At 41.1% G+C, this 24,956-nt stretch overlaps 1 protein-coding gene across 2 annotated transcripts in view; it reads right to left on the bottom strand.

The window, feature by feature from the left end:
• GRID1 (glutamate ionotropic receptor delta type subunit 1) overlaps positions 1 to 24,956 on the bottom strand; it is a 685,082-nt gene that overhangs the window by 101,212 nt on the left and 558,914 nt on the right. For both annotated transcript variants that reach the window (XM_004765778.3, XM_004765776.3), the window contains exons 9-12: positions 12,361 to 12,462; positions 10,723 to 10,920; positions 6,899 to 7,223; positions 5,544 to 5,682 (exon numbers count right to left, since the gene is read on the bottom strand). In XM_004765778.3, the coding sequence (XP_004765835.1) occupies positions 5,544 to 5,682; positions 6,899 to 7,223; positions 10,723 to 10,920; positions 12,361 to 12,462 (764 nt within the window). The remainder of the gene's footprint in view (positions 1 to 5,543; positions 5,683 to 6,898; positions 7,224 to 10,722; positions 10,921 to 12,360; positions 12,463 to 24,956) is intronic.

Here is a 24,956-nt window from a genome sequence, read left to right as displayed (position 1 = left end):
TCAAGCAGAAATAGAAAAATCTATTCTAAAATTTCCCCTACTGGGTGTGGTACATAAATAATGAATTCTGGATCAATGAAAAGAAATTTAAAAAATAAATAGAAATTAAAAAAATAATAAAATTCCCCCTCAAGGAACCCCAAATAGCCAAAACAATTTTTGAAAAAGTATAAAGTTGGTGATCTCAAATTTCCTGAATTCAAAATGTACTATAAAGCTATAGTACTCAAAATTGTGTGGTACTGATATGAAGACAGACACATAGACCAATGGAATAGAATAAAAAGCTCAGTATACTATCCCATATATGTTCAAATGATTTCAAACAAAGATGTTGAAACCATTCAGTGAGGAGACGGCAGTCTTTTTAACAAATGGTGCTGGGAAAACTGGGTATCCTCATGCAAAAGAACAGGCATCTGGGTGGCTCAGTCAGTTAAACGTCTGCCTTTGGCTCAGGTCATGATCCGGGATTCTCAGGCAAAGAATGAAGCAGGACCCCTTAACTTACACCATGTACAAAAATTAACAAGATGGATCAAAGACCTAAATGTAAGACCTAAAACTATAAAACTCCTAGAAGGAAACATATGGGAAAGGTTTTATGACATTGGATCTGGCAATAATTTCTTAGATATAGCAATAAAGGTAAAGGTGACAACAAAAAATAGATAATATGGATTTCATCAAAATTAAAAACTTCTCTATACCCAAGGATACTACAACAGAATTAAAAGGCTACCCATAAAGTGGGAGAAGATATTTACAAATCAATATCTGATGAGAGATTAATATCTGGAATATACATAAAAAACTATAACTCAGTAACAAAAACAACCCACTAAAAATGGGCAATAGACTTAAATAGACATTTCTTCAAGAAGATATGCAAGTGGCCATAAACACATGAAAAGAGGGGTGCCTGGGTGGCTCAGTGGGTTAAAGCCTCTGCCTTCGGCTCAGGTCATGATCCCAGGGTCCTGGGATCGAGCCCCGCATCGGGCTCTCTGCTCAGTGGGGAGCTTGCTTCCCCCTCTCTCTCTGCCTGCCTCTCTGCCTACTTGTGATTTCTGTCAAAAAAAAAAAAAAAAAAACACACACACACACACAAGAAAAGATGCTCAACATCACTAATTATTAGGGAAATGCCAATCAAAACCAAGATGAGATACCACATCATACCCATTAGGACAGTTATAAAAACAAAACAAAACAGAAAATAAGTTTGAGTGAGAATGTAAAGGAACTGGAATCCTTGTGAGTTGTTGGTGGGAATGTGAAATGGTGGAACTTCTGTAGAATATGATAAAGTAGTTCCTAATGAAACACAGAATTACCTTATGATACAACAATTCCACTTCTGAGTATTTACCCAAGTATTAATTTAAAAGCTCCAAGAGTAGTGAAAGCAGGAACTTGAACATATATCTGCACTCATGTTTATGGCCAAAGGATGGAAGCAACACAAATGTCTCTCCACAGATGAATGTATAAACAAAATGTGGTATATACATACAATGGAATGTTATTTAGCTTTAAAAAGAAGGAAATTCTGACAGATGCTACAACATGGATGAAACTTTAAGACATACTAAGTGAAATAAGCCAGTCATTAAAGGACAAAAACTGTATTATTTCACTTATATAAAGTACCTAGAGTAGTCAAACTTATAGAGACAGAAAAAAGGATGGTGGTTTCCAGAGTCTGGGGAAGTGGGGAAGTGGGGAATGGAGAGTATTATATAGACTTTCAGTTTTGTAATATGAAGTGTTGTAGAGATGGATGGTGGTAATGTTTACAGAACAATGTGAATGTACTTAATGACATTAAACTGTACACTTAAATATGATTAAAATAAAATTTGTTATGCATATTTTATCACAATTTAAAAATTAAAGTTAAAAACTATAAACATGCACTTTAATAATACATTCTAATAGCTAAAGTTGTTTTAAAACAATAAGGAAGCTTATTCAATAAGTAAAAAAAAAAAACAATAAAAAATAACAATTTAAAAATTGAATATAGAAGATTATCCATTGAATAAATTGGAGAAAAAATTTTAAGTACTTCCAAAAAAGTAAAGGATCAGACAGCTTCAAAAAGGAGTTGTTGGGGGCAGAGGTGGAGTGGAACAGAGTGATACGGGAGAAACATTTTTTAATACTATTAAAATAAAGTTGGCTAATAAGATTGTTATAAATTAAGATATTAATTGGCATGCCTAGGGCAACCACTAAAAATATAACTTAAAAACATATATAGAAAACAAACAACAGGGGAATTAAAATGATATACAGAATGTATCTACTTAATATTAAAAAGAAAAGCAATAATGGGGGAAACGAGGAACAAAATAGGTATGATATAAAGAGAACAAACAACATGGCAGAAGTGAGTTCTTCCTTACCACTAATTACATTATATATAAATGGGTTAATTGCTCCAATTAAAATAGAGGTGGATAGAACAAATTAAAATACATAATTGAACTATATGTTGTAAGAAAGTGACTCACTTTAGATTCCAAGACAAACAGATTGAAAATTAAAGAATAAAAAATATTTTGTGCAAACAATAACCAAAAGAGAACTAACTAGCTGAAGTAAACGTTAATGAAAGTTTTTATGAGACAAAAGAAGGACATTATACAATGATAAAAGGGTCATTTGATAAGAATATAAAACACAATTGGAAACATATATATACCTAACAATAGGGTCCCAAAATATATGAATCAAAATTGATAAAATTGAAGGGAGAAATGGGCAGTTCTGTAAAAAATGACTGGAGACTTTAATATCCCACATTCAATAATTGATAAACAACAACAGAAGATCAGCAAGTTAATGGAAAACATGACAACACTATAAACCAACTAGACTTGAAGAAGAAATAGACAATATGAATTGCCCTATAGCTATGAAAATTTTAATTATTAATTTAAAAGCTCCAAGAATATGAAATCTCCTAGATGGTTGCCCTGGAGAATTATACCAAACATTTGAAGATAAATTAACACCAACTTTATATAATCTCTCTCAGAAAATAGAAAATGAGCAAAGACTTCCTAAATCATTTTATGAAGCCAGAGTTACCCTGAAACCAAAACTAGACAGAAACAGCACAATAAATAAAAGTGCAAGTGAATATCTCTCATACATTTAGATGCAAAAATCCTCAACCAGAATATCAGCAAACAGAATCTAAAATATATTAAAAGAATCATAGGTCATGATCAGGTGAGATTCATTCAAGGTACACAACATTTGAAAATCAATCAGTGTAGTCTTATTATATTAGTAGGCTAAAGAGGAAAAATCATATGGTCATGTCAAGCAATGTAAAAAAAAAAAAGCAGTTGAAAAAGCCAATACCCATTCATGGTAGTCTCAGCAATTTATGATCTATTGGTTTAATGCAATTTCAACTGTAATTAATGTAATTCCTATCAAAACAATGGAAAATTATTTTTTTTAAACATAGACAAGCTTATTCTAAAATTTATGTGGAAAGATACAGGCCTTAGAATAATTAAAACAATCTGAACAAAAGAAAAAAGAATGGGAGTAATCACTCTGCCCAATATTAAGGTTTACTCTGCAGCTATAGTAACCAAGACAGTGTGGTATTGATGAAGGGATAGGCACACAGATCAATAGAACTGAATGGAAAACTCAGAAATGGACCACATATACCCAACTGATTTTTGACAAATTACAAAAGCATCTCAGTGAAGGAAGGACTGCTTTTCAATAAATGATGCTAAAGCAAATGCTGGCAAGGATGCAAAGAAACTGGATCATTCCCACATCACTAGCAGTAATACAAAATGGCAGAGTCAGTCTGGAACACAGTTTGATAGTTTTCTTAGAAAGCATATTTTTTTTATAAACACATGCAATTACCACACGACCCAGCAATTGCACTCTTGGATATGTATCACAAACAAACAAAAACTTGTGTTCACACCAAAACCTACACACAAATATTCATTGTGGCTTTATTCATAATTGCATAAAAGGGAAACAACCTGGATGTCCTTCAGTGTGTGAACATTTAAACAAGCTGTGGTACATGGGATACTACTAAGCAGAAAAAAGCAATGAATGCCTGAGACACACACCAACCTGGATGAACCTCCAGAGAATGATGCTAAATGATAACAGCAATCCAAGAGCTATAATTCCATCTATATAACACACTTAAAATGACATTTTAAAGATTTTTATTTATTACTTATTGATTTTACAGAGAGAGAGAGAGAGAATATGAGTGAGCGGGGGAGGGGAGCAGAGGGAGAGGGACAAGCAGACTCTGTGCGGAACATGAGCCTAGAGCAGAGCTCGATCCCTACACATGGGTTAAGACTGTGTAGAATCCAATGCGTGCACGCGCACACACACACACTCGCACACGCAGAGAAATAAGTACAAGAGAAGAAATCTGAATAGAATCAGTCAACTGTATTAATGTTGATACCCTGGTTGTGATAAAATACTATAGTTTTGCAAAATGTAACCATTGGGAGAAACCAGTTAAAGGATATTATAAGATCTCACTGCATTATTTCTTACAAATACATGTGAATCTATAATTATCTCAATAAAAATGCCAACTAAAAAATAAAACTGGGTAACATCATACTAAATATTGAATCTTGGCCAGAGTCTGAACTCTTTTAAATAGGCTGTTGGGAGCCATAGAAGCTGGTTAAGTATGGATGACCAGTTAGGGCAGTAGATAGAAAGCATCCCTGTAATGATAGTGAGTATGATAAAGGAGAATTACATAACACTATAATTAGGGATCAAGTGAGAGGTGATATTGAAGCCAATATTGTACCGAGGAAATGTAGACTATATCTGTGCCTTTTGTCACTTTAGTAACCACATTTCCAATACCCCTTCACTTTGTCCAAGTTCTCTTGCAATTCACACAGTTTGTGGAAATCTGCTCCAAAACACAAAGGCATTCCCAAGTTATTTCACTATGTTGAACTAATTCTTTCATGCCATATTTTTAACACTTTGGTAAAACAAAGAAATGTTTTTATTCCCTGGCTTCGGTAATTTTATACTTTAATGAATATAAGTAAAATAAGTTTTCTAATCACTGTGATAATGACATGTTTTTAAAAATAATTTTAAGGTGTCTGAAGATATGAAAAAATACCTTAGACTTGTGGTCTTAATTAATTATAATTTAATGTTTAGAAAATTTTGATTAAATAAGTTTGTAATCAACATTTAAATGCCTGAGGAAATTTAATTTGTTAATTTTTAATGTTTTGATTTCTTAGTCTTATAAGCAGCATTTAAATGTTCAGAGAAGTATTATTTAATTCATTTATGCATTTATATAATTGTGTATGAAGTAAACTACAAGAGGAGTGGTGCTCTTCATGCATTTAAGAGGACGATAATCAAACTGCAAATCTGGGATCTAAGTCCGTCTGCCTCCATGACACTAGGCTGCATTCCGCCTTTACAGCTTTTCGGAGCTGAATGGTCCCACACCTGGAAGGAGGAATGGATCTTACCTTATGGGGTTGTCCATCCTGGACACTGTGAGGAATGCCGCAAGATTCGCCGTGTAGGAGGAACACACAATGAGGGTGAAGAGCCACCAGCTCCCCATCACAATGCGCATGGCCATGGAGTTCACTGAGGATTCGCCACCTACAGGAGGCCAGCAAAATGGATTGGTCCTGGGCTTCTGCTCTCCCCTGCATCCTCCCACCCCTGCCAGAAATGCTCTAGCTCCTCCACCCCGCCGCCTGGCTTAGGGAAACACCACTGGAGTTGGGGTGGGGAGCAGGGAAGTGAGTTCCTGGCTAGTTATCGGGGATGGTGACAATTCTGGGAAAGATTCCAAAGACCACCAGTCTTTGAAAGGGATGGAAGACCACCAAATACGAAAAATCCAGAATTGGCCTTTTAGTGATGTGATGTTTGTCAAAACACCAAGGGTAGAGTTCTGAATATCAAAATCTTCCAGTTAGAAGATTCTATCTCCCTGTGTTGCCTACTTCCAGGGCTGCAATCTGATGTAAGATCCTTTTTCAGTTTCAAGTTCATAGAGAGTAGTCTCAGGAATTCTGTAAATATAGAATTACCTCCTACCTGGAGGGTTCCCTAGCTTTCTTTTAAACCTCAGAAATGAGATCTCGCTTTTATTAATATTCAGTCCTCACTGGATGACTTTTTTCCTAGGATTTTCAGAAACCATTGCCTGTGACTTGCAGTCAGTAGCTGCCCCATGGAGGCCAATTATTTCTCCTCGGTCCCTTAGGTGGTAGCAGAAGAAAGCATTTCACTGACTCTTCTTATATAACCTTGCAAACAGGCAATACATGTTTTGCCATGGTGCAAACAAGGCCAACACTCACGTTAGGAACTTTGCAATTTGTTGCTTGGGTCAAAACTGCAAGATCCTCTAACTTACCAAGTGCTCTCCAGACTTCATGGAGAAAAGAGACTCTGTATCTCAAGGATGGATGGAGGACTGCTTAGATGATTGCAAAACAATTGTGACTTTTTTTTTCTATTAAGATTTCAAATTTAAGCAAGATTCAGTTTCATCTGACAACCCCATGTGCATAACAATCAACCTAATGTGGGAGGGGAGAAAAGTACAAAGCAGAACTCCAAAGTTAATTTTATCTAAAGCGGAGAATCGGGCTTTGAAGTTGAGTTCCTTGTCACTTCATTTAATTTCTACCTAATATTACTCAGAGAAATCGGGTACAGACTGATATTAGTACTGTCCTAGAGATTAAATAAAATTGTATTTAAAATGACTTTGCCAAAACGCATCTAAGAACTCTGCCAATGGGCACGTTCCTCCAGGCCCCTGGGAAGATGTGACTGCAACATTAGGAAACCAGGAATGTACCTTGCTGTACAAAGGCTCCGTAGACAATCCAGATGGCACTGTGCAAGGTGGCCGAAGCGGACGGTCGGGGCTGGGCAACACTCTGAGCCCTCACGGCCTGGATCCGGTTCAACACAAATATCAGCACGCCCACCACAGGGATGGCGGCCGCAATGCAGGCCCACACGGCAAAATCAAACGGAGCAAAAAGAGAGAAGATGCTTATTTTCTCCTCTGGCTTCTTGATTAGGATCCCCACCGAATAGTCCATGTACCGCTTGCTGAAGTCCACAACGCTCTCCCTCTCCGGGGTGATCGTGATGGCGGAGATGGCCAGGTCTGCCCTCTGAAAGGCAAAACCAACTCATCAGACAGCAGTCCTCAGCTTCCTGCTGGGGCCCACCCTGGGGCAAGGGCTGCCCTCTACTTTTTGGGTTGTTCTGTCCAGAGGAAATGGATTCAAGAGGTGACACCCTGCAACTGACCTTGAATACTGTAAAAAAAAAAAAAAAAAAAAATTCAACATTGTCTGTTTGAATTGTAGTTTTCCTTTACTTTCTTGTTATCCTCACAAACTTTCACTCTCTTCTTTCTCTTGCCAGTATTTCCCTCTTCCCCATCCCTGGCCCCAACCAAGAAGTCCCTTCTATCTTCTTTTAGGCTTATCTGCATCCTTCTATACTGCCATCAAGGCTTTCCAAACTCTCTTTAGCCCACATGGATGTCTCCCTTTCCTGAGACGCTTTGGAAGTTTTATGGTGAGTTGTACAACTACTTGAAATCTCATTAATGTCACAGTCCCTGGTTATTTTATATGTAAACTCTATGCCAGAGAGCAATATCCTCCAAGAAAAAAAGGTTATCTACTTTTCTTGACCTTCCATGGCCCTTAATTCATGGCCTCTCAAACATACGGGTTGATTCTTCATATAGTAAAGCCGCGTTGGGAGGGGACTCTCTGGGCATGCCTTACTTTGACCCCAAAAGTACCTTATAAGACTTTTGCTTTCCAAGATGGGCTTAATTTTAAAAATAGACAAAGACTCCATTAAGATGGAACTAGACTGTGAGATTAAAGCAGCCAAGACTGGTGGAGGTTAGGATAATTAAGACTAGATGGATAATGGTGGGCAATAATAGGCCAGCATTCCCCCCGTTCAACCACAAGAGAACCAAAATATGCAATGATTATCCTGATCTTGACTCTTAGACTTCTAAGTAGGAGATACCATCAAAAATAAGTTTATTTTAGGGGCACCTGGGTGGCTCAGTTGGTTAAGCAGCTGACTCTTGGTTTTAGCTCAGATCATGATCTTGCAGTCATGGGATAGAGCCCCAAGTCGGCCTCTGTGCTCAGCAAGGGGTCTGCTTCAGACTCTCTCTCCCCCTCCCTCACATCGTGCGTGTGTCTCTCTCTCAAATAAACAAAATCTTTAAAAAAATAAATTGGGAAAACATACATAAAAACATTTTTTTAAAGATTTTATTTATTTATTTGACAGAGAGAAATTACAAGTACACTGAGAGGCAGGCAGAGAGAGAGAGAGAAGGAAGCAGGCTCCCTGCTGAGCAGAGAGTCCGATGCGGGACTCGATCCCAGGACCCTGAGATCATGACCCGAGCCGAAGGCAGCGGCTTAACCCACTGAGCCACCCAGGCGCCCCAACATAAAAACATTTTATCAGAAAAAATTTTTATCAGATTTAATATGTGGGCTAGAGGGGCAGATGTATTGATGTTAACTGAAAAATCCAAAAAATAAATAAATAAAATAAGATAATAAATGTGAAATCCAACAACATATCTAGAGTATAAAGAAAAAATGCTGGAGGTAATGATGGTGAAGCTCTCCTGTAGAACTGTCACATTTGCATCTCTGGTTGTTGCCTCTCTTTTCAAAAACTCAAGATCTGGAGATTTCTTTTTAAAGATTTGGGTCATTCAGAGCATATGTAAGGATTAAGAAGAGATCTAGTGGAACAAGATAGCTTTACAACATAGGAAGAAGGGAAAGTAATTTATGAAGCCAGGTCCAGAAGAAGGACAAAGGGATTGACTTACGACACAGGAAGAGTGGTGACCTGTAACACAGGGAAAAACACTTCACTTCTGAACCTGGAGTATGAGCAGGTGTCTGCAGATGTGAATTTTACAGGTAGTTGAAGTAGTTATATCAAGCCCACAAATCTTCATTTCTTTGCCTAATACAGGAGCACTTTGTTTTAATTTAGGAGAGAAGACTTTTGGATTGCTTGAAGAGAAAGACAAACTTTGAAACAGTCTCTAAGGGATACAGCCAAGGGGTCCAACAAGTTAAGGAACTTGGCTGTCCTGAAGGCCTACCTGAGTTTGAAGCCCACACACTATTCATATATCCATCTAGGCAAATTTGTGATTTTCTTCTCTAATTGTATGTAGCAACTTGGAAGTCAAAGTCAGAGGGTAGATAATATAATCAAGTCAGAGTTTCAGTACAATAAGAAACTAAGAACAAAGAGAATTACAAAAGATGAAGGGAACAGGATTATCTGGTCGAACACCAAGGGCACACCAGGCTGGAAAGGATGCAGTATCCCAAGGTCACAGAAATCTTAAAGAAAGATGAACCTCAAATACATGTACTAAGTGGAAAGGGCCAGACACAAAAGACCACATATTGTAGGACTCCATCTACATTAAATGTTCACAAAAGCAAATCTATGGAGATAGGAAATATATCAATGGTTGCCTAGGGCTGGAGTTGGAATGGGATTTCACTGTAAGTAAGTGTGAGGGATCTCACTGGGTTGATGGACTTATTCAAAAACTAGATGATGATGATGGTTGCATAACTCAGTAGATTTCCTAAAAGTCACTGAATAGTATATTCCAAAATGGGTGAATTTTTTATATAAATTAGTACTGCAGGAAATTTTTTTTTTAAAGCTTAGGAGGAACTGGAGATTGTGTCTGCGTTTACGGGTTTATAAAGCAAAGGACCTATGTTCTGGGAGCAAAGGTTCAAAAGACTCAGGACAACAAGTCATAGTCATGGAGTGGACAGTGATGGTAACGCATAAGATGCTGACAAAATGCATGGGGTCGGGCACTGACATGGAGCACAAACCAAGATCTTGGATAGCGAGGCAGTCAAAACACTGGGAGCCAACAGTTGGCCCCAGAGATGTCTGCAATGTCAAAGTTGGTAGCAGCAGCAACAGCAGAGAGGGAGAATTTGAACAGATGCCACCATCATAAATGACTACCAGGAAATAACCCAGAGGTCATGGGATGATGGGGTGGGGATGGGAACACAGTGAACAGGCCTCATATCATGAGCATGGGTCTCAATGAAAACCCAGGTTGTAAGGAAAGAGGAAGTGTCATTATCTGAAATTAATCTAAGGAGCTGGGAAATGTATCACAACATTGAAGACACATGCACACACTCACACATACATATGAACTTGTGTATACACACCCCTGCTGTGGGCCATGAGGGAGAAAAGAATAAGCCCTCACTCATACCTCCTGTGAGAACCAAGTTCCTGTTTCAGCCTAAACGTGTCGGTGGGTTACAGGAAGTGTGTATGACAGAGCAGACTCAGTGGACAGGCTTGAAAGGAATGGCAGCAGTGGGCACAGAAGGAAAACAGAGTGCCAGGGAATGAGAAAATTGGAGAATAGGAATGGGCATGATGGGGAGGGGTGGGCTGAAGAAAAGAGAGCTCTGATGAGTGAAGAGTGGTAAGCTGTGATCTCCTTAGCTAGCTCCACGGTCCTAACTGCCTAATGGGCCAAATTTAGATATCACCCTAGAAGCAGACTAGGGTACCCTTCCCCATGACCCTGCTTTTGGGACCTACCTTGCTGATGAGCTCCCCGATCATCCCGTTCCAGGAGGTGTTATGGAGCTGGTGACCATACCTGCCATCGGGGGCCTGGTAAATCTCATATTTGAAGCCCAGAGCCTTGGCCAGTGCATCCAGGACATCTATAGAGAACCCTTTGTAGCGCTTGGGCTGTCCAAGGATGTTCTCAGCCACCATCACGAAAGGCTCTTCCTGAGGACAACAGAATGGATGTTCTTCAATTAAATAACAGGTTATTAACACACATGTTTCCAGGGGATTGTTGGAGCGACTAATGTGATGAATCATAGCTCTAGAATGTTTGAGAGCATGGGCATGTATTTACCCAATTTTCTCCTGGAGTCTGAACATCTCTGCCCTTTTTTTTAAAAAAGCAGTTTATGGACACTCAGAGCACAGCAGATAGGAAGATCCCTCCAATCAACATATTGATGAAGGAATGGAGATTTACCTGTTTTGTATGATGCTATCCCAGCCTCAGCTCAGAACCCTATAGCCAGAATGACATGATTTGTTTTCATTCCTTTATTTGTGACATTCAGGACTCTGTCCTTAGGAAATACCATAATTCTTCAGGACCCACATAAGAAATGTGGTTACTTCTCATCCAGGATAAAGAACGACAGTAAAAGCTCTATAACATTAGATTGAGAGAAGACGGTATTACATCTATCAGATTGTACTAGAAAATGGATTCTGATTCATGGGAGAAGGTCACACCGTATGTCAAAGGACAGGACAGAATTAAACCTCGCAGTTCCCAAGCCCAAAGCCATATTTACACATTTTGTGCTGTGTCCTGTGTACTCCTGTAGGGCATGTGGTTCTCTGGAAAACACCTCAACCTTCCCCACCACAATCCTATAAAACTGAACAAGAAGGGGGCTTTTGGCAAACAGCCCCAGAGACTAGATCTCAGTTTAACTGGGAGCCTGGGGGGGTATGGTATAATGCTTATTCCGTGATGTGCACACAGGGAATGCAGGACACTGTGGCCAAAGGGTTCTAGAGCCAAGGAGATGACAATGCCTGATGTGACCGAGGGGACATTTGAACCAGGTCTGACCAGTTAATAAGAGGTAAATCGAAAATATCTCCTAAGGCCCTGGAAAGGTGAAGGAAGAAATTGATAGGAAGATGATTCTAAGGTCTCTTAAAGATGTAAAAATCCATGATGCCAGGACAACTATGCAGACAAATGGCAATAAAGGGTCTTTGTTATGAAGCTTGTGTCACATGGGGCCATCAGGACAACCAGAGGGGTGTGTTCTGCCAAGCAACTGTCTGGGGACACTGGCTATGAGCAAAGCTCTCCTAAGGACCAGCAGTAGGTCAAGATACTGGTTATACCCAGGAACGTGTAGAGTTGTGCCTGCTTGGAAGCTTAGCCGTGGTTCCAGATCGGTAATCCTCTTCTAGAGCCGCCCAGTCACCTCCGGTGGAAGGCGCTGGGGCAGAATCTCCAACATTACTCTTCCTTTGTTATTTGCAAAATTATTTGCCATAAAGGCCTTATGAACACTTGAGCAATGACTCAAGATCCCCTTTTCTCCAAACCCAGCATTAAGCCAAACAGAAACCTCTGGCTTGAAAGCCTGAATGGTAAACTCCCCAATATGCCCATGATCCTACCAAGACAGTCACCACTTTGAGAGTCAGTCCTTGGAGGCGGCTGCCCATGGGCCTCTCTTGCAGGCTGCCATTCAGGCCCTTCTCTGAGTCCCACGTCGCCAGCTGTGGAGGAAAAAGGGAGTGTGAGGGACAGAACGGGCACCTGTGTGCACCTCAGAAACTCGCTTCTCAAACTGGGATCCTGTATCAGGCAGCTAGGAGGACAGCAGTCCCTTAAAACCTTCAAAAGAATAAAGGTGTGGCAGAAAGTTCCACTTGCTCCATTAGCCTGTCTGGAACTTGAGGACTTGCCACATCTTTAAAATAAAACCAATTGGTAAGAACTTGTTTCTAGAATGAATATTTCTAATTTTATTATGTCCGCCCACTGAGGTCATGCCACCGTGTCTCCCACAAAGTGTCTTCTTTCTGTAATTACTCCTTTGACTTGCCCAGGCCAGATGGCCCCCTGGGTTCACCCATTGCTGCCACCAGGGCAGGATGGGACTCAGCAGGGAAGCAGGTAACAAAGGCGCCTTTCTGTGGCTTGTCTTACACCCTGATGCCTGCTGCAAGCAGGGTTAAGAGCTCCCTACCTGTCTTCTCTGTAGGGCAAATTTCATAATTTTTCCTTGATATGCAGGTAAGGCCTGCAGAGCTCCCAGGCCTGCAGAGCCTCTCCCAGAGCCTGTTGCATCTCTGAGAGGGCCCCCCAAGCTGGTTATGGAGCCCCTCTGCTGGCTCAGGAACTATAGGAGACACACATATTCTCCAGACTGCTTCCCCTCACTGCATCTCTGCAGGGCCCGGGGGGAACCACGATGAACTCCTTATCTGATCAATGATTCTCAATCACTAATTGGTGAAATGGAAAAAGAAAAAAAAAAAAAAAGCAGATATGAGCCCCCATCTCAACTTAATCAGGATCTCAGCACTTAGGCATGGAGAATTGTAATGCTTCCCCAGCGGTCCTCATTGAGAAACCCTGTTCTTCTAGGTTACTGCATATTAGATTCTCGTAAGAAGGCTTTTAAAGCATATTGGAGGTGGGGCCTCGCCCCCAGAGGTTTGAATTTAATTGGTCTGTAGTGGGCTAGATAGGAATATTTCAGCTCCCCAGGTGATTCTAATTCACAGCCAGGACTGTAAACCTCTGCTATAGATTAAAGCAGGGGATCCTCAAACTGTAATATGCACACAAATTACCCAGGGATTTTATACATACTCTCTGATTCGGGGCCTGTGATTATTCCTGTCTAACAAGCTCCCAGGTGAGGCTGCTGCTGCTGATCCAGGACCACCACTGAAGCAGACCACTGTGGGCAGCATCCAATTTTCACTGGAGAAAACCCACAATTGCCCTGCTTAGGCTGAGCAGAAGAATTATCCCTCTGTTGGAGAAATGTCACCAGGTGCCCTAAAGAAGCCACCAGTAGTGCTACCTAAGGACACGATGGCTCTCTCAGCATGTCCCTAAGCCTTGACATCTGCAGCAAGCTCTAGGCTCTGAGCTTTGACTATCTGGAAGATACTAGAACGCTGAGGCCTAAAGCAGGACTATCAGAATGAGGTACATGGTTGTAAAAGCAGTTTAAAGGGAATCTAGAAACTCCAGCTATCACTTTGGACACAGTACCAACTAAGACCCACTCCATCCTAAGTAATAGGATGCCTGGCAGTGATGAATGAATCATTTAGTTAAGAGCATGGCCGTGTGCTCTGAGGAGCTCCTCACAGCCACCACCAATTAATTGGAGGGGCACTGCAGGAAAGGGCAAAGTTAAAATCTGCCCAAAGTCCTGTTCAAGGACATCAAAGATGCCACACTCTGGGAACTGGCGTAGTGAGAGGGAAAGCTCATGGCTCTTTCCCCTCTGGGTCTTGGAAATAGCACTGGGACCCAGGATCAAGTCCTGCATCAGATTAAAATGCTGGTCAAAGGGAAGAGACAAATCCAGACAAAAGGTGTTGATCCCTTGCATTTTTTGGACCCTGTGACATGGACCAAGGGACTCATGTTGTGTGTTTGGGCTGCTCACATCTTAGCCCCTTAATTGGTTAGCCCAGGCATTGGAACTGCTTAACCCTGATGGGTAATCCACCAGACCCCCGGTGGGGTGGTGTTGAGAAGGTCCCTGAACCATCCCGATGATTGACAAAGTCAAAATGAAGGCGGTCTTGTCCTCACGATGACATACTGTTTCAGGTACCAGATATTCTGCCCTGTAACACGGCTTGAATTCCTAACATGTGCTGCTTTAAACCTCTGTGGCGCAGGCGAAGGGGCATCTCCGCTCTGTGCCAGCACCTGCCTGGGTAAGACCCGGGATGGGGCTCAGCTTGGCCCTGACCAAACTTTACTCACTGTCTGTCACTGACTGTGATTGTAGTCAGTCTTGGCAATGGAGAATGGAGGCAGGAAAAACCAGTTGGGATGAAGCCCTGTCCCTGTAGAATTTTAAGCTCAGCTGTGACACGGGCTCTGTCTCTCAACGCCTGCCCACACAACCCTCTTCTTCTAGCTCATTGCCTGGCTCAAGGCAGCAGCCCCCCTGCCCTGGAGGATTGCAACAGCCTCCCCATTGATCTCATTACTCCCAGCCTCTCTCTTACAGCCTCTTCCATTGTGCTGACTTGTACCTTTATAATAAATAAACAAACAAGAAGGTGTTAATGAACATTTTTGAATGACTTCCCATTTCCTACAGAATAAATCTTAACACTCTGAAGCTTGGCCTAAGAGAAAGGTCTTCCTTATGGAGATCCAAACCTGATGATCAGCCTCACTTAAGTTTACGTAGGCCTGGTCCACTCCAACCCTACCAAATCCCTCACCTTCCTCACACAACTCACACGGCACGCTTTCTCCAGTTCCCTCCAGCCTGTAATACCATCCCTCTTTGGTTGGGTCTGGTACACTCTTATTCATGTTTTGCTTAAATAAGCTTTCAATTTAGAATGGTTTTAGATTTACAGAAGAGTTGTAGAGGTTGTGCAGAATTTGTCCATATAGTCTACCCCCAGTTTTCTCCATTTAAGATGGTACATTGGCATGACGCATTCCTCACAGCTAACGCTGTGTTTATTAGTCCCATGGCCACCATTTACACAGAGCTGAGGTAGAAATAACCTCCACTCTCTTCCATGCTGGACCTTAGTGTGTGCTACTTGGGTTTGTCACCTTGTCCCCTGAGATCAAAACCCTTCATAAACTGTCTAGAACTTCAGGCTCTTGGACTAGACCTTGCCTTGATTATTCCCAGCTCAGGGTTTCCAACCTTGCTTTGAATGCCATGTTCTCCTCTTGAAGATCAACTTACTATACCTGGTAAAGATCTGGGGAAGAAGAGAGGAACTTGAAGGTATGAAAATAGCATAAGTTTTGTAGTCAACCGACCTGTATTCTAGTTGTGTTTCCATCACTTACCTGGGTGACCTCAGAAAGCACGTTTGACCGTGGTGCTTAAAATTTTGAATAAACTTGACTCCACTGAGATTCCATTTACTTATCTAAAAAGTAAAATAAGAATACTTCCCTGCCTACCGAACAATTAGGGGGCTATTCAAAAGAAAAAATCACTTTGAAATAATCTGCTACCAAGCAATAACCACAGATTAAAGAATCAGGATGTAAACCCATATGTGCAATAAAAGCCTAATTATGGTTTTTTAAAACCATTTTTTAAAGGGTGGTGGTAAACATGGGAGGAGATTTGTTAAAATGTAATATGTGAATATAGCCAGGTGGTGGAATTATGAATAATCATTGCAACTTCTTGACACTGTTCTATGTTTTCAACAGGTTTTTCACTACTGTCACAGAAAGGAAAATAAGCTTTTGATCAAAATAACTAGCAGGGGTGACAAAATCCTGTCACATGCTTTGTAGGACTAAGGACTGAGTAGAGGGGAGTGATCAGAGTTAAATAATCTGTTCGTGTGTCATGACCAGTCTGAGAGTCAGAACCCCCCAAAATTCAGTCTTCTGGCTGCCAAGAGCTGTGGCCACAGCATCCCCATCTCCTAGAAGAGCCAATTACAGGTTCTACAGGTTCATCTAGCATGGCGTCTCCCATTCTATGATGTCTCCAGGATGATATGGGGCCCGGTACACCTGTTAGGTTTGGAGACAGGGAAGTGACCACTGCTGAGGTCCAGCTCTATGAAGACAGGATAATCTTTCTCCACTAATAAAGAAGGACAGTAATCCTAAGGCAAAAACCATTTAAATCAAAGTGCAGGTACATGAGAGGGGGGAAAAAAAAAATTCCTCCAAGCCTGTAATTACCTCTTTTTTTTTTTTTTTTTTTGGTCTGAAAGTATTGAGGACTTAAAGGTTTTTATTTTTGTGTGTTTTTGTTTTTTAATACAGACCTCTCTCTCCCTGGCCTTCAGGGCATCCTGTACTCTGACAGAGAAAGAAAAAATACTTCAAAGTGAAACCAAAATTCTGCCTTCAAACACATCAAAGTGCAACCATGTTCCAGGAACCAGGATCCTTGAGTTGGGCAGAGAAGTTTATTATTCCCTCACATCAGCCTCAAGCCGAGCGCCGCAGGCTGAGTGAATCCCCCCATTTCCACAAAGCCTTGTGTTCTTTCCCAAATCTTAAGACCAGAGTAGTAATCCTTCATTTCTGAGTGAGGCCATCCCTCTGAACACCTGATACATAAGACCAGAACACAGAAAAAGCACAATCTAATGGACTCCACTGGACGTTTCTTTTCTTTCTTTCTTTCTTTCTTTCTCTCCTTCTCCTTCTCCTTCTTCTTCTTTTTTTTTTTTTTTAAATAAAATAAAGCCTTTAAATGGATTCCCAAACAGCTCACCCAGATTAGGAGAGACTGTATTTGCCTTCCCTCCTAAGGATGCCTGGTTCTCCTGGTTCAGAACGCCAAGGAAAAAGTTTCAGTCAATGAACGCCAAATGAGGCTGATGGGCTTGATAAATGGGAAGCCAGAAAAACCTTTCCCCCATACGAGTCCTGACACTCAGTCATACAGCTGCAGACCATTTCGTTTGTACATAAGGGCGTCGATTCTGACTTCTCCTTGTATTTTGTAGACAGAATGTTGTTTATGGGATCGATGAATTTTATGACCACAGACACCCACTTTTGACAGCTGACCTGTCAAGATCAGTGCCTGAAAAACTAATTTCCAGCACGGTTAAACAAAACGAGAACTGCCACAATTTGATAAGACAGCTCTGGTTCTCATTCATCCAGGAGGTCTGCTCGACCCAGACCAGAAGCCTGGATGGAGCCAGAGGTTACAGCACAATCATCCCTAGAAAGGAGATCTATGGTTTTAAAATCTGATTATGACAAACAACTGTTCAAGGGATCAGCCAATTGAAGAATAAATTTCATGAACCACTGGTCTTGGGGAAATACATTTCCTGAGTCAATCGGGATGTTCTTCATGTTAGCGTTTGAGTTGTGAGATGTGGGGATTTGGGACTCTGTGGCCCTGTCTTTAATAAATGCAGGGCCATTAACCATCAATGGGATAGGCCTCCTTTGGCAGAATGGGCTTTGGGGTCTATAATCTAGTGACAGAGGTCTCTTAAACTGTCATCTCTTTTCATGGGAAGGGGGAAGGAAAGGAGAGGCAATCCAACTGCTTTACAGCCCAGAGACAGAATATGACCAGTTTCATCCATAGAGCCTCGCCAATTCCTGGGGAGGGAGTGAGGGAATGAAAGAAGGTAAGTTTGCTTAACCCCAAATCTCATATTTAACTATATCCAGCAAGACAAAAGATCAATAACCTATAGTCACATTTCACAACTAAGTGACCACCTGCTTCAGTGATGAGCTTACCTCAAGAGAGCACTGAAGGCAGGAAGTGAAGTTTTGATGACCATGTCTATCAGACCTCACAGCCTTTGCTAGAGTCCAATTTGAGCCATACCCTCACTGACCAGTGACCACATTCAGCTGAGCACACAAGACTTGGCTGGGATATGGGCTTCAGTAGTGAAAGCCACAGTGGGTTTACCATCATGCTAGTGCATGGACTTTTCTAAAACAATAATCCCTCTATTAGCTTTTGTTCCATTGTCCATTTCTGTAGAATAGATGGGTTCAGGGTATGTTTCAAAGGATCACATTCCTGGCTGGGTTTGGAGCCAAGGGGGCACCCACATCTTGAACCAGCCTGTGTTGGGGCATTCAGCCAGCACTGGTTTCAGATAATCAATTGCACATTTTAAGCTTTGGCTAAATGCAGGGACAACATGTTTAGACACAAAAGAGCATCTTGGAAACAGAATGTAAGAATCTGAACATAGAATATTATTTATAGCCAGGATTGCTAAAGTAGGGTGTAATTTAAAAGTTCTTTTGGGGAATTCCAGTATATCAGGGCCTCTAAGATATGGGCCTTGCGAGAGTATGAACCACAGAAGATCACCATCAGGTCAGAGGTACCCACTGGACCATTCCTGAAGCTCCAGATATGTTACAACAAGACAAGAGGAGGCCCTCATGGGAATGGGGGACTCACAGGGGAGAGCTGAAAGTCTCAGCCCAGGACTATGTGTGCAGGAATTGTACATTTGGTGAAAGCTGTACTCCCTTAAAATCAGCGCCAGCAGAACTCCTGTTAAATGTCCAGAGAGCAAAGCCAGGAGAAAATGAAGGTTTTTTATGGCCAGAGAGCTATCACAAATGGGAACTTCATGAAAAACCTTTAGCAAGGTGAGGAGAAAGATACTCCTCCAATGGTGCTGGCGAGGAGGACCAGAAAAACATGTAGAAGTGCTATTGACATTAGTAACCAGGTCATTCATGATGGAGACCATGAACATGCCCCAGTGCTAGCCTCCACTTTCTGAAAGCACAGACACAGAGGACTCGCTGGGTCCACAAAGGGACAGAAGGACTGACTGACTCCAATGGTGCCAGCAATGGAGTCTTTCTGTCACATTAACAGTAAGGGTAGAGGTAATTCCACTTTGCCTAAGATATAGAAAGCAGCAAGACAATGTTTCTTTCACTGTAACAACAAACAAAAAGTCAGATAATTGCCAAAACTGTATTTTAAAAAATCAAGCCTCTAAGACAGCTGTGGTCACACACTATGCTGTGTGAACTGATGAATTTCAAAAGATGAGAAGCCTCTCTAAGGACAGACAGGACACGAGAAATGTTCCATCCTCGATAGAGCTTGGAAGAAAAGAAGTCGTAGTTGTAACAGTGGATAACAAGAAAAAAAGACCAAAATTTTACCAGATTTTTATTTTTTTAATTTTTTTAAAAGATTTTATTTATTCATTTGACACAGAGAGAGAGAGAGAGATCACAAGTAGGCAGAGCAGCCCGCAGAGAGAGGGGGGGAAGCAGGCTCCCTGCTAAGCAGAGAGCCTGATGTGGGGCTCGATCCCAGGACCCTGAGACCATGACCTGAGCTGAAGGCAGAGGCTTAACCCACTGAGCCACCCAGGTGCCCTTACCAGATTTTTAAAGGCCAAGTGATAGTGAGTTTCCCTGGGGGCCCAGATACAAGGGAGGCCATACCCACTCATCAGCTCTTTCCTCCGAATCTCTAAGGGGGTGGAATGGGAGAAACCAAAACAGAACAGAGGAACAGAGCAACCAAAAGTTATAGGACAATATGAGATATAGGCGTAGCTATTATAGGACTTATATCTGCTATACCTGAATAAACCTTATAACTCAATTATAAGAAGAAATTGTAATTTTTATAAATAGAGAAAGGATCTATTTTTCCAAGAAATATGTGAAAGGATAATATGAACATGAAACCATATAAGTTCAACATCATAAGTCATCAGAGAAATTCAAAATAAGACCACAAGACATACCACTAAACCTCACTAGAGTGGCTAATCAAAGACTGACCTTACCAAGTGTTGGTAAAGATCTAGAATGCAAAAGGTGCAGTCACACTGGAAGACAGTTTGTCAATTTCCTCTCAAGTTAAACACACACTCTACCACCCAGCAGTTCCACTCCTAGTTACTTCCCTAGGGGAAATATAAAGTATGTCCATACCAAGGTCAGTAAACAAGTATCCTAGAGGCTTTATTTTTTATGCCCCCCCAAATGGAAACACTCCAAATATGGATCATGGTGATCAGTGACGGGAGAGACGAAATGTGGCATATTTATGCCACACATGACTACTGCTCAGCAGTAAAAAGCAACAAGCTACTGACCCACGCAATAGCATGGACACACATCACACCAAGTGAATGAAGCCAGCCACCATGATCCCATCTCCATGACTTTCTTGAGAAGGCAATATTATTCGTCCTGAAAATAGATCGGCCATTGCCTGGGGCCAGGAATGGGAGGAAGGAGTTGAACGCCAAGGGGAAGAAGGGCTATGCGGGGGTAAAGAAGTAGTCTATGTTTTCAGTGTTGTGGTGATTACGCCACTGCATGCATTTATCAGAGCTGATCGAAGAGTGTACGTCTCCAGTGAGTGAGTTTACTGCACGTAGTCGCACCCAAATAGACCCGACTGACTTGTTTTGTACAAATACATGTACACGCACAGAACATACACACATTGCCAATGATTTAGAAAGGGATGAAGCCACGTGCTGGAGAGCCAAAGTCGTGGCATTACGGCACTCATGTCCCAAGGGCATCCCCTATGACCTGCCAGCGAGGATGATGACTTTTAAAGCAAGGACGGATGGGAGGGGGAGACAAACCATAAGAAACAAACTGAGAGTTTTTTTTGGGGGGGGGGTGGTTAGGCGAGCCTGATGGTGGGTATTATGGAGGGCACAAATTGCATGGGGCACTGGGAGTGGTGCCTAAGCAATGAATTTTGGAACACTGAAAAAAAAATTAAATTAAAATAAAGCAAGGATGGTGATAGGCTACTATGACTGATGTTAGTACACTTGTGTCATCATTCTCGAAGTAGCTTAAGTAGGTATCAAGCAGCCAAGAAATTACCCATCAATCTAGAAGAATTGTATGTATCTTTATAAGGATTTAGGAAGAACAGAAGTGCAGTTTTGCCTTTGGATAGCTTTTTAGCGTGTGGGGGAAAACAGATTTCCTAACATTATATGTAGTGTGATACACCTTTTTAATGCTTATTTCTTTTTGTGCGATGGTACAAAAGCACGCCCAAGACAAAAAGGTAGGTTTAAGTAGCTACTTCTGGCCTTAGGTAGAGCAATGGGACTGTGGGAATGTTCATCTCCTGCACTACTATACTCTCCCATAATGTTTGAAACGTTTTACAGAGAAAAAGCATTGTTTTTATAATCAGAAGAAAAACAATAAGGCTACTTCCCTTTTGAAATGGCACTGCCAACTAGCTTGTAACTATAATGTTGATTTTCTATCTCTAACTGTTTTAGATGTATTGGTTTTGTCGCTCGAAATAAATGGTACATTCTAGCAAAGGCAGTGTCTGCAGCAAGACAAGCCAGGCTGAAATTCTGGTTCTTCCATCTTGGGTGCTGAACACCTCTGGCAAGTGACTTGAATTGGCCATACTCTATCTCTGGCCTCAAGTGTCCTTATCTGTTATTAGTTACTAATAGACATTAGTTATTGTCACTGACAGTACATTCTTTGTTCTTGGGTTTCTACTAGGCACAGGCCCATACTAGCAGCTTAAAGAACTCTTGTCCATTAGAATTGACTAGAATCAATGGCAATATACACACTAGCTACACTATACATCATTCCGAAAGCTGACAAGATACCTTCTGACAGTCCACGCTAGGAGACCTTGCAATATAAAAGCAGGTGTCTCTCACTATACTCTCTAGAAACTTTCAGCTCTTACTCTCCCTATAACTTTCTCCTCTTTCTTTGTTCTCTGACTCTGAGTCACCCTTTAAGGGTCCCTCCTTGCGCCCTACACTGAGAGTAAGTGGCTCCCTTGCTGGTAGAAATGTTTTTCATAGTACATTAAATTCTGTCTATCTATTCACAAATATACTATATCTCTTATATGGCAGAGATGATCTGTTCTTCATGTCAACTCACTCAATAAAATGTTATTGGAAAAATTAATAAAATTGATCATGACCTGGGCACTCCCCTCATTAACTGGTTGGAATTTCATGCTTTTCTCAAACTCAAGCTTCCCGGTATGTCATATCTCTTAAGCCCTGAAAAAGGCTTTCTTAGTTAGCGCTGGTTTATTTATGATGGTTGAAAGTGCCTGGGCTGGATTTTTTCTTTTGCGTGGTTTTGTTCTGCAAACTTACTTTAAGACTTTGAGTCATGAAAAGGTGTTAGTAAAATGAATGATTCAGAAGACATTTTCTAAAACCCACTTTTTGTCTTCACCTCTAGACCCTTGTTACACAATGTGTGGTCCATGCCAAGTCACCTGGGAACTTGTTTAAATCCAAGAAACTTGGCGCCACCCCATATCTACTGAGTCAGTGTCTGCATTTTGATAAGAATCTTAGGTCATGCATAGGCACAGTAAAGTTTGAGAAGCACAGTTTCCAGATCTTGCCATCATTATTTCTTACCTGGAATCGTTATAAGCTGTTTTTTACCGAGCTCACAATTCCTCCCTGATCTGTGTGAAACTCCACATAGCAGCCAGAGTTTCCCTTTCTTTTCTTCTTTTAATTCTCCTTCTTAAAATTCTCAAGTGGTTCCCTGTTAAACTCAGAGTAAAAGCATACATCCTTTTCATGGCCTAGAAGAGTCTCTGAGACCTGGCCCATACCTGGTCTTCAACTTCATTTCAGGCCATGAGTCCCACGTTGCTCACTGCACCCCATAGATGCTGACCACTCTGCAATTATTCTCTCAAGCTAACATCTTTTCTGCCTCAGGAACTCTGTGTACATCCCTCGCTTCTCTGATAACTCTTATCTCCATCCTTCACATCCTGTGGTTGGCTCTTTCCCACCTGGCACGTCTTACCCTACAGAGTTATCCTCTCAAGAAAGCCTCCCAGATCACTCCTCCTAAATTCTCAAGTGTTCAACTCTCTTTGCTATTTTCTTTATCACTCTCAAATGTCATAATTTCTGAAATCACCCTCCACAATAGAAATTATGTTTGTTTTGCCTGTTTTTGCTCAGCATCATCCATTAAACATCTGATACAATTTCTGGCCTACAGCAGGCTCTTGACAAGTTTTTGTTGGATAAGCAAATCAATTAATAACCGAGGTTAGAGGTCAGCAAACTTTTCCAGAAAGGGCCAGACAGTAAATATTTTAGTCTTCTTGGGCAATACGGTCTCTGTGGTCAATCACCCAATGGGGTGTGGTTGGATTCCAATAAACAAAATAAGTGGCAAGCTGGATTTGGCCAAAAAGGCTATATAGACTTTACTAATCCCTAATAATTGACACCTCTGTTTCTCTTATTCCCTCTATCTAGAATGTTTTCCCCTACAACTGAACTTTTTAAAACACTATCCTTTTTTCAAGATTTAATTTATCACTTAAAAAATGTGTAATTGTCCTGTTTTCAGGTTATCCCTCCAATCAAAAGTGACAGATCCTTCTGCATCCTTAAAGCCTTTTGCTTGTCCCTTTCTCACAGCACTGACTATATTCAGGTTTCCTTGACAGTTCCTGTAGCACACTGTATTTTCCAAAGATGGCTGCGACAACATTTCCCATCCCACCCGCTCTTCAACATTGTGACTTCACCACCTCCTATCAAGAAGTGAAGTTGAATTCCTCTCTTAAAGTCTGGTCTGAATCTAATGCTACTCTTTGAGGTGAGGTTAAAAAAAGGCCAGGAAGCTTCTACCTGCCTCTTGAGTTGCTTGCTGTAAGAAAAGACTTTTCCACCTTGATGTTATTTACATTTGGGGCCAGATGGTTCTTTGTTGGGGGAAGGGGAATGTCCTGTGCGTTTTAGGATTTTTTAGACACATTCCTCACCTCTACTAACCAGATGTTGGTAGCCTCTCTCCTCGTCCCAGAATAACAACCAGAAATATCTCCAGATATTGCCAAATGTCCCCTGGGGGACATAACTGTCTCCACTTAGAACCATTTATCTAGGAGAAGCCAGCTGCTATGGAAAAAGTTCAATACTCTGAAAACACATGGAGAAACCACTTGAAAAATCACATGTAGGTATTCTGGGCAACAGTTCCAGATGAATTCAGCCTTCCGGCTACCACTGCCAAAGTGCTAGACATGTCAGTGAAACCATTTTGAACCCTTAAGATCAGCCTATCAGCCAGATAAGTAGCATCAGGTGATCTCCGTTAATGTTAAAAAAACCTGCCAAGCCAAGCATTGAAGAAATGTCTGACATGTAGAATACATAAGGTGTAAGAATTTTTTTGTTTATAAAAGTAAATTTATAGGACATCTGTTATGCAGCAATAATAACTTGAACAGAATTTGGTACCCAGAAATGTGGTGTCACTATAACACACATATAAAGTATATAGAATTGGCTTTGGGGCCACATAGCAGAGGAAATCTAGAAGGGCCTTGAGGAGACTTTTAGTTGGAAACAAAATGAGCCCCATGGAGACAGATTATGAGAGTTTAAAGGAACACAAGGAAAATATTATTGGAAGCTGCAGAAAAGAATACCATTGTAATATAGTGGCAAACTATTTAGCAAAACTGTCATCCACAAGAATAAGAAAAACAGAATATCTACTTAATAAGCTAGGA

The sequence above is a fragment of the Mustela putorius genome, unplaced genomic scaffold (genome assembly GCF_011764305.1).
Source record: "Mustela putorius furo isolate JIRA1106 unplaced genomic scaffold, ASM1176430v1.1 tig00003909_pilon_pilon_pilon, whole genome shotgun sequence".
Classification (NCBI taxonomy): domain Eukaryota; kingdom Metazoa; phylum Chordata; class Mammalia; order Carnivora; family Mustelidae; genus Mustela; species Mustela putorius.
Note: the sequence above shows the minus strand (reverse complement) of the source record. Positions and strands in the feature narration are given on the sequence as shown.